The following is a 17895-nucleotide window of genomic DNA, read 5'->3' as shown; positions in this document are numbered from 1 at the left end:
GGACATTTAATTGACCATGTTGATTTTGATAACCAATAGACTAGGACATATTGATGGGAGTGGTTGTTAAAAGTAGTAGATGTGATCTTATGCCAGGCAGAGGGAGAGTGGAAGCAGTGAATGGTCAAGATGGGTTATTATCAAGAAAAGGTGTCATTTAGTCTTTAAAAAAACTCAACCATTTAAAATAATTTCAATACAAACAGAATCTCCACAAATTCATTTAATGTTAATTAAGCTATTCTGCTATGAATAATGTAATTTCAGACATTTAAAAAAAGGCACAGTTTTGTTCAGATAAATGTTCTGTAAATTATCCTATTTACAGCAGAGTATTGGACTCACATTGAGCATTGTAACAATCACATTGCCCACAAATTACCTCCAATATATATATATATATTAAAGTTACACTTTTTAAAATTCCTTTAACCAAAGTTAAAGGAATTGTTCAACAGCAATATGAAAAATGTAACTCCAAAAACTACACTTGACTTATTCCAGAAACATATGGTGTATTGTCTTATTCCCAGCATCATTGCCTATGGGGAATGTAACAGCACATTGAAAATCAATGTTGAACATAATCAAATCTATAAGCACACATACTGGCGGTATATCAGGTGACTTTATCCAGACAGATCAAACATAAGCACATATTAGGAAAACTTGTTACAAACACGCTGGAGATTTGTAAAAGAAACACCAATCTTACAATTGCTTAAAACCATGTATTGACTAGTAGACCATATTTTTTACACAGATGTATTTTCCAACCAAGGGGCCAAAAGAGATAAGCTGTGTAAAAAAACATTTACATTGTATTAAATTAAAGATTCTCCTGTACTTTTCTATAATTTTTGCCAGTAGTTCTGAAAGTAGCACTAATGAGCCAAGTGGTCCCCAAAAATGACATACTACATCAAGTATGTGCAACACGTCATTGACCCTCTCACTTTGCTGTATGTGCATGATGTGCCTCTTGCTAGCTGTCACTCATATGGCAAGGGGCTGGAGCTCATTGGTTGAACTCAAATTGCTAGGGGACTGGCCCACTTGGGGGAAAATGGCACAGCACTGATTCCATAAAACAGTCTGTTTTAAACTTGGGATTTCGTGGCTAATTGAGGTAAGACAGTAATTCTGCTCATCGATTATGCATGTATGAACTACACATTAACTCATCCAGCCCACAGCAGGAGGAAAAAAAAAAAACTTAAGTCACGAAGGTTTCAGAGCATGTCGAAGGTATCAAATGGAGTAGCACCTAGACCTTTATACTCAGTCCAGATCAGGAAGAGGGTAAATACTAATAGCTTTTTTCTTTATAAATAATATTCCATTTGTGGCAAGGAATTTGGATGGAATATGATCCATTTAATTTGCGTCAAGGTGGCACAACCAACAGCCCTACTGCTTTAGCACTGTGCCTGGATTGAACACATAAGGACTAGGGTGAGTTAACATGTCACACTCAGATAAGACAAAAATATATAAAAAAATATCACATAAAAAAATGACCTATCACACACTCAACCTTGTCATGTATTGGTGCGAGCACTATTGCTATTATTGCATGCTTGAGTAAAGGTATGTTTAATAAACAATAAAACAAGAATTGACTTGATATTACAATTAAGTACCAGCATAAGGACAAAGACATCCAAGTAATTTGACATAGTAAAAACATAACTGAGGCACATTTTGTGCCATTTGAGTGAAATGAGAAAGATCAAAATATTCACATTATACTACATTTCATTTGTTTTCAAAATGTCATCCTCTGATACTTGAATGAGTTCTCTTAAAATACCTTATAACAACTAAGCAGTTAAGTCAAGCATAAAAATATGATCACTGATTGTTTATGAACTATGGAAGATTATCTATTTCACAAGTATATCAAGTGACACTGCAAATATTTATTGGTCAATATCCCCTGACTTTTGCAACTTTGTTCATCTTAAGTGGAAAAAAATCTAAAATACAAAAACTGTTCCAGATACAAGATCCAAAAAACAGTATTTAAGTACATTGACTAAAAACATGATAGTTAACATGTTTTTTTTTTTTTTTTAATTTATGTGCTTGTAAATCCTATAGGAAAGAAATGTTGGTTTCCATTTAAACTCCTAAATTATATTGGTCCACAGTTCAGGTCAGTAGGTCCCAATTATAGAATTTGTTTAACAAAAACGACCAAAAAAATACATTTCATATACTACACCCTGGTATCTTACCTTAAAGACTAGAGTGAGCTTTAACAAAACAAGCTCTGAAACAATGTCAGACAACTAGAGGGAGAGAGCAAAACACTAGAACAGAAAACATACAGGTAAATTAATGGAGGGAGAAAGAAAAGGCCAAGTGAAGAAGTTACAGAAAGCCAGGGGGGGGGGGGGTTAGAGAGCGAGAGACGGAGGTGTTTATCTGTCCTTGGAGCCCAGTTTCTCAATGAGGTCCTGCAGAGGGGCCAGCTCACGACGATCAATGAGGTTGAACTCCTACACACAGTAAAATACCACACAAGCCATATGTAATCAAACAACTTTTTACCTGCTATACTATATTTACACAGGATAGTAACAAGTATGCCTGTTAACCATGAATTATAATTGCACAATACATCAATTGGAATAGAATACTATTTACTACATTCATGGAGGCATGATTTATGACAAGACTCCTCTGATAGAATCATGACAATCATTTCTAAACAGCAATAAAGAGAACATTTGATATTTGGAATGTATTAGCAGTTGCACCTGGACAAAGAAGATGAAGTGTTTGAAGGAGGTGTTGAGGTGAGCCTCCTCCTGCAGTTGCATCACAGAGTCAAAATGCTGGTGGTAGATGTGGGCATAGACTCTGAACAGGCGCTTCAGAATAGTCTTGGCCACGGACATAAAGTTCTTGGGAAAGGGCACTCCTAAGGGAGACAGAGCGAGAGTTCTATTATCTAAAAGCCAAAAGGTCTAGGCTAAATTTATAAAGGTTTCAAATTTATACAAAGCGAATTTAACTAACCTATCTTGGACGGGAAGAGTGTCTCATCATCCAGCTGATCCTGCACCCAGGTCATCAGGTAGTCTATGTACTTGGGAGCAGAGCACTTGATGGGTTTTTTGATGTTGGTGCCATCCGCCCAGTGGTATTCATACCTTGAGAGAGGTAGAGATGGACCAATAGCGAGATGGAATAAGAATTTTAGTTTAGTTTTAATAATTTCACTTTATGGCTTCCTCTGAATGTTTTTGGCATAATTCATCATCACTGTTTGTTGGACAGTCACACATGGCTAGAAGAGGGCATCTTCCTAACAAGACCCAGTTTGGGGTATAAAAAGGTTGTCCTATTAGACACAAAGCATTTTTACCAGCGCACAGATTTACTTTCTGTTCTTAGAAGAGATTTACCATAAATGATTAGTAGAGAGTATACTAGAGTAAGATTCAGGAGCTGGAAAAGAGCATAAGAGACAAGCGGAGGCAGAGGTGTTAACATTTACGATAGCAAATTTCAATTTACAAAAAAAAATAAAAAAATAAAAAACTTTTCGTCTCTTGATGTTCTAGTCATGAAATCTATGCAGCCTACTCAATCACTTTTTATAGATACTGTTTAAGGGCCTCCTGGGCCATATACAGCGTTCCTCACTGAGTTCTTAAATCGGACCTTGTAGTCATGGCAGATAATATTCCATTTTTTGGGTGACTAATATTCACATGGAAAAGTCCACAGACCCACTCCAAAAGGCTTTCGGAGCCATCATCGACTCAGTGGGTTTTGTCCAACATGTCTCCGGACCAACTCACTGCCACAGTCATACTCTGGACCATGGAATAAATGTTGTGGATCTTAATGTTTTGCCTTATAATCCTGGACTATCGGACCACTATTTTATTACATTGCAATCGCAATAAATAATCTGCTCAGACCCCAACCAAGGATCATCAAAAGTCATGCTATAAATTCTCAGACAACCCAAAGATTCCTAGATGCCCTTCCAGACTCCCTCCACACACCAAAGGTAGTCAAAAATCAGTTAACCTTTTTGGGCTGGGGGGCAGTATTGAGTAGCTTAGATGAATAAGGTGCCCAGAGTAAATGGTCTGCTACTCAGGCCCAGAAGCTAAGATATGCATATTATTAGTAGATTTGGATAGAAAACACTGAAGTTTCTAAAACTGTGTGAATGATGTCTGTTAGTATAGCAGAACTATATGAGAGGCAAAAACCTGAGAAAAAAATCCAACCAGGAAGTGGGAAATCTGAAGGTTTGTAGTTTTTCAACTAAATGTCTATCCAAGATAGTTTAAATTTGGTCCGATTGCACTTCCTAAGGCTTCCACTAATGTCAACAGTCTTTAGAACCTTGTTTCAGGCTTCTACTGTGAAGGGGGAGCGAATAAGAGCTGTTTGACTAAGGGGTCTGGCAGAATGCCATGAGCTAAGTCACACACGCGGCCGTGAGAGCGAGCTGCGTTCCCTTTCATTTCTAAAAACAAAGGAATTGTTCGGTTGGAATATTATTGAAGATCTATAATAAAAACATCCTAAAGATTGATTCTATACATCGTTTGACAAGTTTCTACGAACTGTAATGGAACTGTTTTGACGTTGTCTGGACTAAATGCCTTCGCCTTGTGAATTTGGATTTGTGAACTAAAAGCGAACAAAAAGGAGGTATTTGGACATAAATGGACATTAGCGAACAAAACAAACATTTATTGTGGAACTGGGATTCCTGGGAGTGCATTCCGATGAAAATCAAAGGTAAGTGAATATTTATAATGCTATTTCTGACTTCTTTTGACTCCACAACATGGCAGGTATCTATATGGCTTGTTTTGGTGGCTAAGCGCTGTTATTCCTTGGTGTGCTTTCGCTGTAAAGCTTTTTTGAAATCCGACACAGCGGTTGCATTAAGGAGAAGTATACCTTTAATTCCACGCATAACATAACCATTTTCATCAACATTTATGATGAGTATTTCTGTAAATATATGTGGCTCTCTGCAAAATCACCGGGTGTTTTGGAAGCAAAACATTACTGAACATAACGCGCCAATGTAAACGGACATTTTCTTTATCGAACAAAACATACATGTATTGTGTAACATGAAGTCCTATGAGTGCCATCTGATAAAAATCAAAGGTTAGTGATTGACTTTCTCTCTATTTCTGCTTTTTGTGACTCCTCTCTTTGGCTGGAAAAATGGCTGTGTATTTTTGTGACTAGGCACTGACCTAACATAAATCGGATGGTATGCTTTCGTCATAAAGCCTTTTTGAAATCGGACACTGTGGTGGGATAACAAGTTTATCTTTAAAATGGTGTATAATACTTGTATGTTTGAGGAATTTTGAGATTTATGTTGTTTGAATTTGGCGCCTTGCACTTTCACTGGCTGTTGTCAAATTGATCCTGTTAACGGGATTTCAGCTGCAAGAAGTTGACCACCTAACTGAGGAACTCAATTTAACCTTGCGTAACACCCTAGACGCAGTCGCACCCCTAAAAATAAAAAACATTTGTCATAACAAACTAGCTCCCTGGTATACAGAAAATACCCAAGCTCTGAACAAGATTCCAAAAAAATGGAACGGAAATGGCACTACACCAAACTGGAAGTCTTCCGACTAGCTTGGAAAGACAGTACCGTGCAGTATCGAAGAGCCCTCACTGCTGCTCGATCATCCTATTTTTTCAACTTAATTGAGGAAAATAAGAACAATCCTAAATGTATTTTTGATACTGTCACAAAGCTAACTAAAAAGCAGCATTCCCCAAGAGAGGATGGCTTTCACTTCAGCAGTGATAAATTCATGAACTTCCTTGAGGAAAAGATCATGATCATTAGAAAGCAAATTACGGACTCCTCTTTAAATTGCATATTCCTCCAAAAGCACAGTTGTCCTGAGTCTGCACAACTCTGCCAGGACCTAGGATCAAAGGAGACACTCAAGTGTTTTAGTACTAGATCTCGACACAATGATGAAAATCATGGCCTCTAAACCTTCAAGCTACATCCTGGACCTTATTCTAACTAAACTACTGAAAGAGCTGCTTCCTGTGCTTGGCCCGCCTATGTTGAAAATAATGAAAAACGGCACTCTATCCACCAGATGTGTACCAAACGTAGCAGTAATAAAGCCTCTCTTGCAAAAGCTAAAAAATATTAAAAACTATTGGCCAATATCAAATCTCCCATTCCTCTCAAAAAAACAATTACAAGCTGTTGCGTAGCAACTCACTGCCTTCCTGAAGACAAACATAGTATTGGCACCCCCCTTGGGTTGTGCCGTGGCGGAGATCTTTGTGGGCTATATTCGGCCTTGTCTCAGGATGGTAAGTTGGTGGTTGAAGATATCCCTCTAGTGGTGTGGGGGCTGTGCTTTGGCAAAGTGGTTGGGGTTATATGCTGCCTGGTTGGCCCTGTCCGGGGGTATCGTCGGACGGGGCCACAGTGTCTCCCGACCCCTCCTGTCTCAGCCTCCAGTATTTATGCTGCAGTAGTGTGTGTCGGGGGGCTCGGGTCAGTCTGTTATATCTGGAGTGTTTCTCCCGTCTTATCCGGTGTCCTGTATGAATTTAAGTATGCTCTCTTTTTTCTCAGAGGACCTGAGCCCTAGGACCATGCCTTAGGACTACCTGGCCTGATAACTCCTTACTGTCCCAAATCCACCTGGCCGTGCTGCTGCTCCAGTTTCAACTGTTCTGCCTGCGGCTATGGAACCCTGACCTATTCACCGGCCGTGCTACCTTTCCCAGTCAACTCTCTAGAGACAGCAGGAGCGGTAGAGACTCTGAATGATCGGCTATGAAAAGCCAACTGACATTTACTCCTGAGGTGCTGACCCTCGACAACCACTGTGATTATATTTATATGACCCTGGTAATCTATGAACATTTTAAAATCTTGGCCATGTACTGTTATAATCTCCACCCAGCACAGCCAGAAGAGGACTGGCCACCCCTCATAGCCTGGTTCCTCTAGATTTCTTTCTAGGTTCTGGCCTTTTCTAGGGAGTTTTTCCTAGCCACCGTGCTTCAACACCTGCATTGCTTGCTGTTTGGAGTTTTAGGCTGGGTTTCTGTACAGCACTTTGTGACATAAGCTGATGTCACGAAAAGATGCTCGACTATGCATGGAATTGACAGCCTTGGAAAGACAAAACTCTGACGTCTCCAAAACTGCAAAGATATTATCTGTGAGTGCCCCAGAACTAATGCAACAGGCGAAACCAATATGAAGTTTCGTACAGGAAATGCCTCAGATTCTGAAGGCGCTGTGTTCCAATGTCTCCTTATATGGCTGTGAATGCGCCAGGAATGAGCCCGCGCTTTGTCTATTCCCCGAGGTGTCTGCAGCATTGTGACGTGTTTGTAGGCATATCATTGGAAGATTGACCATAAGAGACTACATTTACCTGGTGTCCCGCCCGGTGTCCTGTGTGCGTAATCTGTAGGTCCATGCGCGTTCCATTTCTTCAGAAGAGAAAGTAAACTGCCACGATGGATTTTATCGTCGATAGATATGTGAAAAACACCTTGAGGATTGATTCTAAACATCGGTTTGCCATGTTTCTGTCGATATTATGGAGTTAATTTGGAAAAAAGTTTGCATTATAATGACTTATTATTATTTTTTTTCCTTACCCAAACGTGATGAACAAAACGGAGCGATTAGTCGACACAAATAATATTTTTTGTAAAAACGGAACATTTGCTATCTAACAGAGTCTCCTCATTGAAAACATCTGAAGTTCTTCAAAGGTAAATGATTTTATTTTAAATATTTTCTGTTTTTTGTGGAAAATGTTGCATGCTGAAATAGAGGCATAATCCTATGCTAGGCTAATACTAATACACAAATGCTTGTTTAGCTATGGTTCAAAAGCATATTTTGAAAATCTGAGATGACGGTGTTGTTAACAAAAGGCTAAGCTTGAGAGCAAATAGATTCATTTCATTTCATTTGCGATTTTCATGAATAGTTAACGTTGTGTTATGCTAATGAGCTTGCGGATAGATTTACACAATCCTGGATACAGGTTTTTTTTCGTAGCTAAACGTGACGCAGAAAACAGAGCGATTTGTCCTAAACAAATAATCTTTCAGGAAAAACTGAACATTTGCTATCTGAGAGTCTCCTCATTGAAAACATCCGAAGTTCTTCAAAGGTAAATGATTTTATTTGAATGCTTTTTCTGGTTTTTGTGAAAATGTTGCCTGCTGAATGCTAACGCTAAATGCTACGCTAAATGCTACGTTAGCTATCAATACTGTTACACAAATGCTTGTTTTGCAATGGTTGAGAAGCATATTTTGAAAATCTGAGATGACAGTGTTGTTAACAAAAGGCTAAGCTTGAGAGCAAATAGATTAATTTCATTTCATTTGCAATTTTCATGAATAGTTAACGTTGCGTTATGGTAATGAGCTTGAGGCTGTAGTCACGATACCGGATCCGGGATGGCTCAACGCAAGAAGTTAACATCACTGTTAGTGAGCATTTCTCGTTTTCCAAGATAATCCAGCCACCTGAAAAATGTGGCATATCAAGAAGCTGATTAAACAGCATGATCATTACACAGGTGCATCTTGTGCTGGGGACAATTAAAGGCCATGCTAAAATTTGGTTGTCAGACAACACAATGCCCCTGATGTCTCAAGTTGAGGGAGTGTGCAATTGGCATGCTGACTGCAGGAATGCCCACCAGAGCTGTTAATAGAGAATTGAATGCACAGAGATACCATGACGAGATCCTGAGATCCGCCGCCATCCTCTCATGTTTCAGCATGATAATGCACAGCCACATGTTGCAAAAATCTATCTGTACACAATTCCTGAAAGCTGAAAATAACCCAGTTCTTCCATAGCCTGCATACTCAGACATGTCACCCATTGAGCATGTTTGGGATGCTCTGGGTCTACATGTACAACAGCGTGTTCCAGGTCCAGGGAATATCCAGCAACTTCGCACAGCCATTGAAGAGGAGTGGGACAATATTCCACAGGCTCCAACCAACAGCCTGCTCAAATCAATGCGAAGGAGACGCTGTATAAGGCAAATGTCAGTCACACCAGATACTGACTTGTGACGACCCTCCCACTCTGTCTGCCGTATTCTGTCTTTGTTCTTGTTTCCTTATTAGGATGCCGGTGGGCGGAGTTGAGAGGGTCGTCAGCTACATGGGAAACACCTGGGCCAGGTGTCTCCCAGGATAAATAGACCTCTTCCACATTCATGGAGGAGACTCTCTCCATGCAGACACCTTTGTAGATTGTGTTGTGATTCTTGGTGGCCTTTTGTTTGTTTGCTTTGGCACCTTTCAACACCCTGCATTATCACATTCATGCATGCAAAACACTCACTTACACTACTGATTACTGATTACACACACCATTGTATATTATACTTAGTTGCTTTAGTTAATAAATATATATTTTGCTACTCCTTATCTCCACGTTGTCTCCCTTTGTTACGGGCTTTGAGCCGGTTCGTGACAGACTGGTTTTCTGATCCACACCCCTACCTTTTTTTCTTCTTTTTTAAAAGTTATTTGTGACTAAGATGCACATCTGTATTCCCAGTGATGTGAAATCCATAGACTAGGACCTACAGAATTTCTTTTTCAAAGTGTAACACAGTAAATATTAGAAATTGTTGCATTTGTCGTTTTTTTAGCTGACAAGAATCAATTGACAAAGTGTCTCAAAGAAGGACTGATGATCTAGGCTTAATTTTCCCCTTTAAATCATAATGAATAAGATTATACGAGACGATTTGTGAATATGGGCTCAGAAAACTCCAGAAAGTATGTTATGTACTGCATTAACACTGTAAAAACATGAAGTGAAACTAATGCAAGGAACAAAAGTTTAAAATTAGGTAGCAAAATGTAACATTTGTGTGTGTGTGTGTGTGTGTGTGGGGGAAGTCAGGCCTGAGCTGACCATAGCAGTGGCGTGTGAATAACTAACATATTCATGTTTAAGTGGAACTGACAGCGTTTTAGCAACATGAAATCGTATTATGATAATATAGACCCCCAGGAAGAATATTACACCTTTTACATTCTGACAAGCAAGCACTTAAATATGTCATTTTCACACATTCATAGAATGTTTGGGAATGACGTTGAGTAAGGTATTTGTGTTCTATAGTAATATAGTGAGAATGTGGCTATGCCTTTGGACAATTAATAAACACTGCAGCAAATAAAACATCCGTCTTGCCCAGGACAGGAGTCTACACAGACCGGTGCGCCATAGCCAATCAGAGATACAATAGGGCTATATGCAAATAAGCCATTTACCACATAGGCCTGCCATCATTCACTTTTAACTGGATTGTGAGTTTACAGGCAGTAGCAACAGTGAGACTTTAGATTTATTTTTGTAAATGTATTTTAAATGGCCAAAAGGCCGAACTACACCTGAATGGATTTCTGCAAATAGGTCTTACATTTGGAAACTTTACAGTCCTATTGATCAAACCACCATGAAAAGCTAGGCTCTCTCTCCCTCAGTTTCCTATACATCAACTAATGTTAGAAAGACCGATCTAAAATCTAAACGAGGAAACGGTAGATAGACCCTCAAACTTATTCAGCTCGTAGTTGGCAGTCAAAATTGCACTGCTAAATGGGGAATAGTAGCCTGCTTGCCCGCCAATGCATGCTTGTCCCAAGCCACGTTTTGACGACTGAAGGGGAACTTGCCTGTCCGCCCATTTGACAATGCTAAATACATTTGATTGACAACTAAGAGCTATGCTAAACTGCGGATGACAGTCGTTCAAGTTCAGCCTAGCTAGCTAGCAAAGTGATTCACATTTCTTGCTCGCTAAATAAATGACACCATGTCTTGCCTTCCACAGAAAAACAATATGGGGGACAAAGTTGGCCACTCACCCAATGTCATCATCCTAACCAGCAGCTACACAACATGAACAAAAGTATGCAGACACCTGCTTGTCGAACATCTTATTCCAAAATCATGGGCATTAATATGGAGTTGGTCCCCCTTTTGCTGCTATAATAACCTACACTCTAGTGGGATGGCTTTCCACTAGATGTTAGAACATTGCTGGGGTGACTTGCTTCCAATCAGCATTAGTGAGGTCAGGCACTGATGTTGGGCAATTAGGCCTGGCTCGCAGTCGGCGTTCTAATTCATCCCAAAGGTGTTCGATGGGGTTGAGGTCAGGGCTCTGTGCAGACCAGACAAATTCTTCCACACCTATCGACAAACCATTTCTGTATGGACCTCCCTTTGTGCACGGGTGCATTGCTGAAATGGTAAAGGCCTTCCCCAAACTGTTGCCACAAAAGTTGGAAGCACAGAATCATGTAAAATGTCATTGTATACTGTAGCGTTAAGATTTCCCGTCACTGTAACTAAGGGGCCTAGCCCGAACCATGAAAAACATCTGCAGACCATTATTCCTCCTCCACCAAACTTTACAGTGGGCACTATGCATTGGGGCATGTAATGTTCTCCTGGCATCCGCCAAACCCAGATTTGTCCGTCGGACTGCCAGATGTTAAAGCATGACTCATCACTACACAGAGCGCGTTTCCACTGCTCCAGAGACCAATGGTGTCAAGCTTTACACCACTCCAGCCGACACATGCTGATCTTAAGCTTGCCACGTTGAAAGTCACTGAGCGCTTCAGTAAGGCCAATCGACTGCCAATGTTTGTCTATGGAGATTGCATGGCTGTGTCCTTGATTTTATACACCTGTCAGCAAAGGGTGTGGCTGACATAGCCAAATCTACACATTTGAAAGAGTGTCCACATAGTTAGCTACACGATATGTAAAAAAGTATCTAACGTTAGTCCCATTTAGCTAACTGTATTAAACGTAAGACAAAAGTTACAGCGACAATCTGTGGTTACATCATGACTAGCTACCTAAATAGATAAGCTAGCCTATTAGCCACGTTATGACTGACTTGTGATCATTTCCCTTGGTAGTTTGATCGTGTTGGTATTCCCAACCTTAGTTACATTCGTCCGCTTTTGTCCAAAATAAAGTAATAGAAACTGAAACAGGGCATCCCGAATGGCTGGAGGAAGCAAACGATGTACCAGGCCAGCTGTGGTAGCAATATTTGTTGGACTACAAACATGCATTGGTTTATTAAATGAATCCATGCATTGAACTGCATCCATCTATTCTGCCAACAATGCCTTACTCTGTCATTGAGTCATAGAACTTCATTTTTAAAACCTCTTATAAAGTAGATTTTGTAGCATGAACTGGAAATGTTATATTTTGACTGATATGATTGTCTGTTAAATCTGCAAAGCAGTTTAATTTTGTTTAAGTGGAACAGTATCATCACTCTTCAGGTCATTTCAGAGAATACTACAAATTAAAAATAGGGAACATGTATGGAATGTGTCCATCTGATGAAGGTTCTTAAGCCAAAAGTTGGTCAAATTCATCCACAGCAAAAAGGTGTGTGGAATTTCCTTTTCCATTTGAATAGTCTGTCTCCCTGCCCATCTTACCTGGGCCCTGCAGACATCACAGAACAGCTGGTCTCAGTGCAGAACTCAGTAATGGTGCCGTAGAGCATGTTGATCTGATTGAAGAAGTCCACAGCTGAAACGGAGAACAGACCCTTATTCTAATATTGCTTCAATAGTTTATTCCCCCTCAATACCCCATAATGACAAAGTAAAAACAGGTTTAGAAATGTTTGCAAATGGCCTCCCGGGTGGCGCAGTGGTTAAGGGCGCTGTACTGCAGCGCCAGCTGTGCCATCAGAGTCCCTGGGTTCGCGCCCAGGCTCTGTCGTAACCGTCTGTGAGGCGACGCACAATTGGCCTAGCGTCGCCCGGGTTAGGGAGGGCTTGGTCGGTAGGGGTGTCCTTGTCTCATCGCGCACCAGCAACTCCTGTGGCGGGCTGGGCGCAGTGTGCGCTAGCCAAGGTGGCCAGGTGCACAGTGTTTCCTCCGACACATTGGTGCGGCTGGCTTCCGGGTTGGATGCGCACTGTGTTAAGAAGCAGTGCGGCTTGGTTGGGTTGTGTATCGGAGGACGCATTACTTTCAACCTTCGTCTCTCCCGAGCCCGTACGGGAGTTGTAGCGATGAGACAAGATAGTAGCTACTACAACAATTGGATACCACGAAATTGGGGAGAAAAAGGGGTAAAATTCACAACAAAAAAAAAGTTTGCAAACGTATTCAAAATAAACTGAAATAGCAGTTTTGGCAGCAATTACAGCCTCGAGTCTTCCTTGGCACAAAGCTACAAGTTTGACATGTTTCTCATATTCTTCTCTGCTGATCCTCTCAAGCTCTGTCAGGTAGGATGGGGAGCGTTGCTGCAGCTATTTTCAGGTCTCTTCAAGGCTGTTCGATCAGGTTCAAGTCCAGGCTCTGGCTGGGCCACTCAAGGATATTCAGAGACTTGTCCCAAAGCCACTCCTGCGTTGTCTTGGCTGTGTGCTTAGGGTCGTTGTCCTGTTGGAAGGTCACCCCAGACTGAGGTCCTGAGCACCCTGGAGCAGGTTTTCATCAAGGATCTCTGTACTTTGCTCCGTTAATCTCTTCCTCAATCCTGACTAGTCTCCCAGTCCATGCCACTGAAAAACATCCCCACAGCATGATGCTGCCACCACCATGCTTCACTGTAGGGATGGTGCCAGGATTCCTCCAGACCTGACGCTTGGCATTCAGGCCAAAGAGTTCAATCTTGGTTTCATCAGACCAGAGAATTATTTTTTCATGGTCTGAGAGTCTAAGTGCATTTTGGCAAACTCAAAGCGGGCAGTCATGTGCCTTTTACTGAGGAGTGGCTTTCCGTCTGGCCACTCCACCATAAAGGCCTGATTGGTGGAGTGCTGCAGAGATGGTTGTCCTTCTCAAAGGTTCTCCCATCTCCATAGAGGAACTCTGGAGCTCTGTCAAGAGTGACCGTTGGAGTCTTTGTCACCTCCCTGACTAAGGCCCTTCTCCCCCGATTGCAGAGTTTGGCCGGGCGGCCAGCTCTAGGAAGAGTCTTGGTGGTTCCAAACTTCTTCCTTTTAAGAATGATGGAAGTCACTGTGTACCCTTCTCCAGATCTGTGCTTTGACACAATCCTGTCTCTGAGCTCAATGGAGAATTCCTTCGACCTCATGGCTTGGTTTTTGCTCTGACATGCATTGTCAACTGTGGGACCTTATATAGACAGAAGGGTGCCTTTCCAAATCATGTCCAATCAATTGAAATGTTCCACAGGTGGACAGTTACAGAAACATCTCAAGGATGACCAGTGGAAACAGGATGCGCCTGAGCTCAATTTCTAGTCTTATAGCAAAGCGTCTGAATACTTAAAAAAAAAAAAAAACATTTACATAAAAAAATTATACATTTTCAAACATTTCTAAACCTGTTTTCACTTTGTCATTATGTGGTATTGTGTATGTAGATTGATGAAGGGGAGAGACAAAACAATTTCAACGTAACAAAATGTGGAAAAAGTGAACTGCATACTTTTCCAAATGCGTGCAGACACACCCACAGTTGTGGTCAAGTATATTGGCAGCCTTGTACTTTTTTCAAGTAACTCACTATTTTCCCTTAAAAAAAAGTTTTTACCAAAGTATTTAGTCTCCGCAATTCTTCATTTCACTGTTAATATTACTAAACCTTTGTTTTTGATTCAGAACTTAATATATCCATTTAATATCAGAAAATAAACAAATGGCATTAACAAAATTGACACCCTAGACTTATTTGTTAGCACAGCCATTGGTCAAAATAACTGCAATCAAGATCTTCCTATAACCATCAGAGCTTCCTGCACCTCTGTACTGGACCTCCTCTTAAGCAAACCGCTCCAGTTCTACCAGATGTGAAGGGTGCCTTCTCCCAACTGCTGTTTCAGATCTCTCCACAAGTTTTCAATGGTATTTAGATCTTGACTCATTGCTGGCCACTTCAGAACAGTACAGCGTTTGTCTTGAACCATTCCTGGGTGCGTTTTGAAGTGTATTGTGGGGGGGTCATTCTCCTGCTGGAAGACAAATGACCTAAGGAGACCCAGCTTTCCGATACTGGGCCAAACATTGCGTTCCAAAATGCCTTGGTATTCTCCTGATTTCATGATGCCATGCACACATTCAAGGCACCCAGTGCCAGAGGCAGCAGAGCAACTAAAAAACATCACTGAACCGCCATGTTTGACTGTAGAGAAGGTGTTCTTTTCTACAAAGGCTTCATTTTGTTTTCTGTAAAACATACATATGGTATTCTTTACCAAAATGCTCTAATCTGTCCACAGGACATTCTCCCAGAAGGATTTTGTCATTTCCAGGTGTGTTTTGGCAAATTGCAGTCGGGCTTTCTTATGTCTCTTTCTCAGCAGTGGGGAGAAAGAGACATAGGAAAGCCTGGTGGCAATTTGCCAACACACCTAGACATGCCAAAATCCTTCTGGGAGAATGTCCTGTGGACAGATTGGTCTCCTACCATATAATCCCCTTTCATTGAGTTGGCAACGGATGGTGCGAGATGAAACTGTGATACCTTCTTTCTGATAGTCAGCTTGAATCTGTGCGCCAGTTGATCGAGGTGCTTTCTCCACCATTCTAACAATCCTTCGCTACAATCATCCATCAAGTTCTCTTGCGGCCAAATCCAGAGAGGTTGGCTACTGTGGCATGGGCCTTAAACATCTTGATGACATTGCGTACAGTGGAAACAAAAACATCAAGGTCTGAAGACGGACTTGTAGCCTCGAGATTGTCCGTGCTTGTCTACAATCTTGCGTATGACTGACCTCAGATAATTCTCTGGTTTCTTTCATTTTCTCCATGTTCATTGAAGTACACACAGCAACAAGATGAGAATGAGTCATTTTCTCTATTCAAACTCATTGAATGAGGGATTTTTATATTGCAGGCACCTGCAACACACCACAGGTGAGTTCAATTCCAAAGTAAAGGTGCTTGAAATCGAATTATTTCTAATTACTTATGCCAATAATATTGTCCGGGACATTTTAGGATTCCTTTGTGGAATAAGGTAAGATTTGGAATAATTTACTAATTTTTTTGGTTTTGTTCAAATGCAAACCAAAAACATACATATGTGGATACCAAAATATTTTTTAATTTAACCAGTTTTCTGGAAGAAATTGTGCATTATTTGAGTCATTTAGCAGACACGCTTATCCAGAGCCACTTACAGGAGCGATTAGGGTTAAGTGCCTTGCTCAAGGGCAACAACAGATTCAAACCAGCGACCTTGCGGTTACTGAACCAATGCTCTTAACCACTAGGCTACTAGACGGTGTGGTCACCTGTGAAACCTAAAGGCTGTCATTAAGAACAGGTGTCAATGAAATATTTTGTGCTACCCTCCTTCAATCACCCTTTACTCACTGTTAACAGCAATCCACTCATTGAGATCTTCCCCCTCTGGCAGCATGACAGCCTGCCTCAGGTTCCCACTCCCCAGCGTTGCCTCTGCATGCTTCAACAGCTCGTATTGGTGGGAGCCCTCTGGGATGTTCTTCTTCGGCTTGAAGGTCTTAGACGAGCGACTGCCACTGGATCAAGGGAGGAGAGGGAGCTCGAGTCAAACTGTGATGTTCCATGTTTGAGCTATTAGTGATGAGTAGATGTGCTCACTGCTCAGATATGAAATCATACAAGTCTGACAGTCTTCCTGTTAAACACTGTCCTCTAATCAGCAGACAGCAACAAAACAGGAAGGAACCCATGCTATATATAATTGTTTGCTAGTTAACTTGTTCACTAACGTTAGTTGTCGACATGCTAAAAATGCGTCAATGAGCAGTTCCCATCAGTGACACTTAACTTAAGCTAGCTATAACGTGACATGGTCGTGTTATTTAGTTAACTAACGTTAGCTCATCTAGCTAGCTGGGTAACGTTAGTCACATTTAGCTAACTATATTAAAACGTAAGACAAGTTACAGCGACAACTATGACAATCTGTGGTTACATCATGACTAATGAGTATATCTTTCTGCATCTAAAGTTATGCAAACATAGCTAGCTAGCCAGTTAGGTAACGTTAGCTAACTACGAGTAAAAACGTGACATATAAGCTTTACTTACAATAGGAAGCTCATCGTTAACTTAGTTTCGGTCGTAAAACGAAGACAAATGCAGACCAAAGAATATCGAAGCTCAAAAGAACTGTCGTATCGAACGTTTCACTGGTTGTTTGGTGAATATACAGCCTTTCTAGCTTCCCTGGTGAAAAGTCTCCTAACTTTCTAACTCTTCTCTCACTTGTCAGTGTAATCGTACCCTGAAGAAATAATATTTTGACGTAGATAGTTAGCGCAACATTTTGCCGACATGTACGTTTGTCGCCCTCATTTGGATTCTCATGGAAATGACTTCAGTAATTGTTGTAATATGGATGGTTCAGCAGTATTTATACGGTCCTTAAAATGCTGGTTTCTTGGGACGTTCAAACTCTGAAGTTACACAATTTTAGTTTAAATTTGTTAGGTTTTTATGTGGGGACGTCACAAGTATTTCGGATAGCACTAGCAGTATTGATACGCAATTACACATCATGCCATACGCATTTATACAAAAATATATTTAAGTGTCAGAGAATTCTTGACTTCCGGATGCACCTCAGTTTTTTTTATGCCAGAGGCACATGCTAAATGACAATGGGCCCCACGTGCCTGCGTTTGGTTGTTTTCATCAGTCACAAGCCGATTGCAATCCTTACGTTTGGCGATTGTAAACCAAATGGGCATTTTCAATAAAACAAGTGATTTTAATTTTCTATTGTTTTCAGTGGTGAACTCAAACTAGTCAAGGATAGTTTTTCAGAACATAAACCAGGGTAGTGAGTGAGGGAAAAAGTACTACACCACCCGGTTGGGCAGC

General features: G+C 40.9%; 1 protein-coding gene across 1 annotated transcript; it reads right to left on the bottom strand.

Annotated features, from left to right (window-relative positions):
• Nucleotides 1-210: 210 nt before the first annotated feature.
• Nucleotides 211-17362, bottom strand: mob1a (MOB kinase activator 1A). Its single transcript, XM_029678157.2, has 6 exons — nt 17101-17362; nt 16399-16565; nt 12532-12625; nt 3028-3161; nt 2766-2929; nt 211-2504 (listed from the first exon to the last, which is right to left on the bottom strand). The coding sequence occupies exons 1-6, from the start codon at nt 17112-17114 to the stop codon at nt 2427-2429; spliced, it is 651 nt and encodes a 216-aa protein (XP_029534017.1). The 5' UTR covers nt 17115-17362; the 3' UTR covers nt 211-2426.
• Nucleotides 17363-17895: the final 533 nt, after the last annotated feature.

Source organism: Oncorhynchus nerka, unplaced genomic scaffold, assembly GCF_034236695.1.
Source record: "Oncorhynchus nerka isolate Pitt River unplaced genomic scaffold, Oner_Uvic_2.0 unplaced_scaffold_1___fragment_2___debris, whole genome shotgun sequence".
NCBI classification, from domain to species: domain Eukaryota; kingdom Metazoa; phylum Chordata; class Actinopteri; order Salmoniformes; family Salmonidae; genus Oncorhynchus; species Oncorhynchus nerka.
This window is presented reverse-complemented; position numbering and strand designations above follow the sequence as displayed.

Excerpts from the sequence above, each read along its gene's own strand:
- mob1a (XM_029678157.2), bottom strand. Across the intron at positions 12,626-16,398 it reads TGAGTGGATTGCTGTTAACA|CTGTGGACTTCTTCAATCAG; the intron begins GTGAGTAAAGGG and ends TCTCCGTTTCAG. Across the intron at positions 2,505-2,765 it reads ACTTCATCTTCTTTGTCCAG|GAGTTCAACCTCATTGATCG; the intron begins GTGCAACTGCTA and ends TACTGTGTGTAG.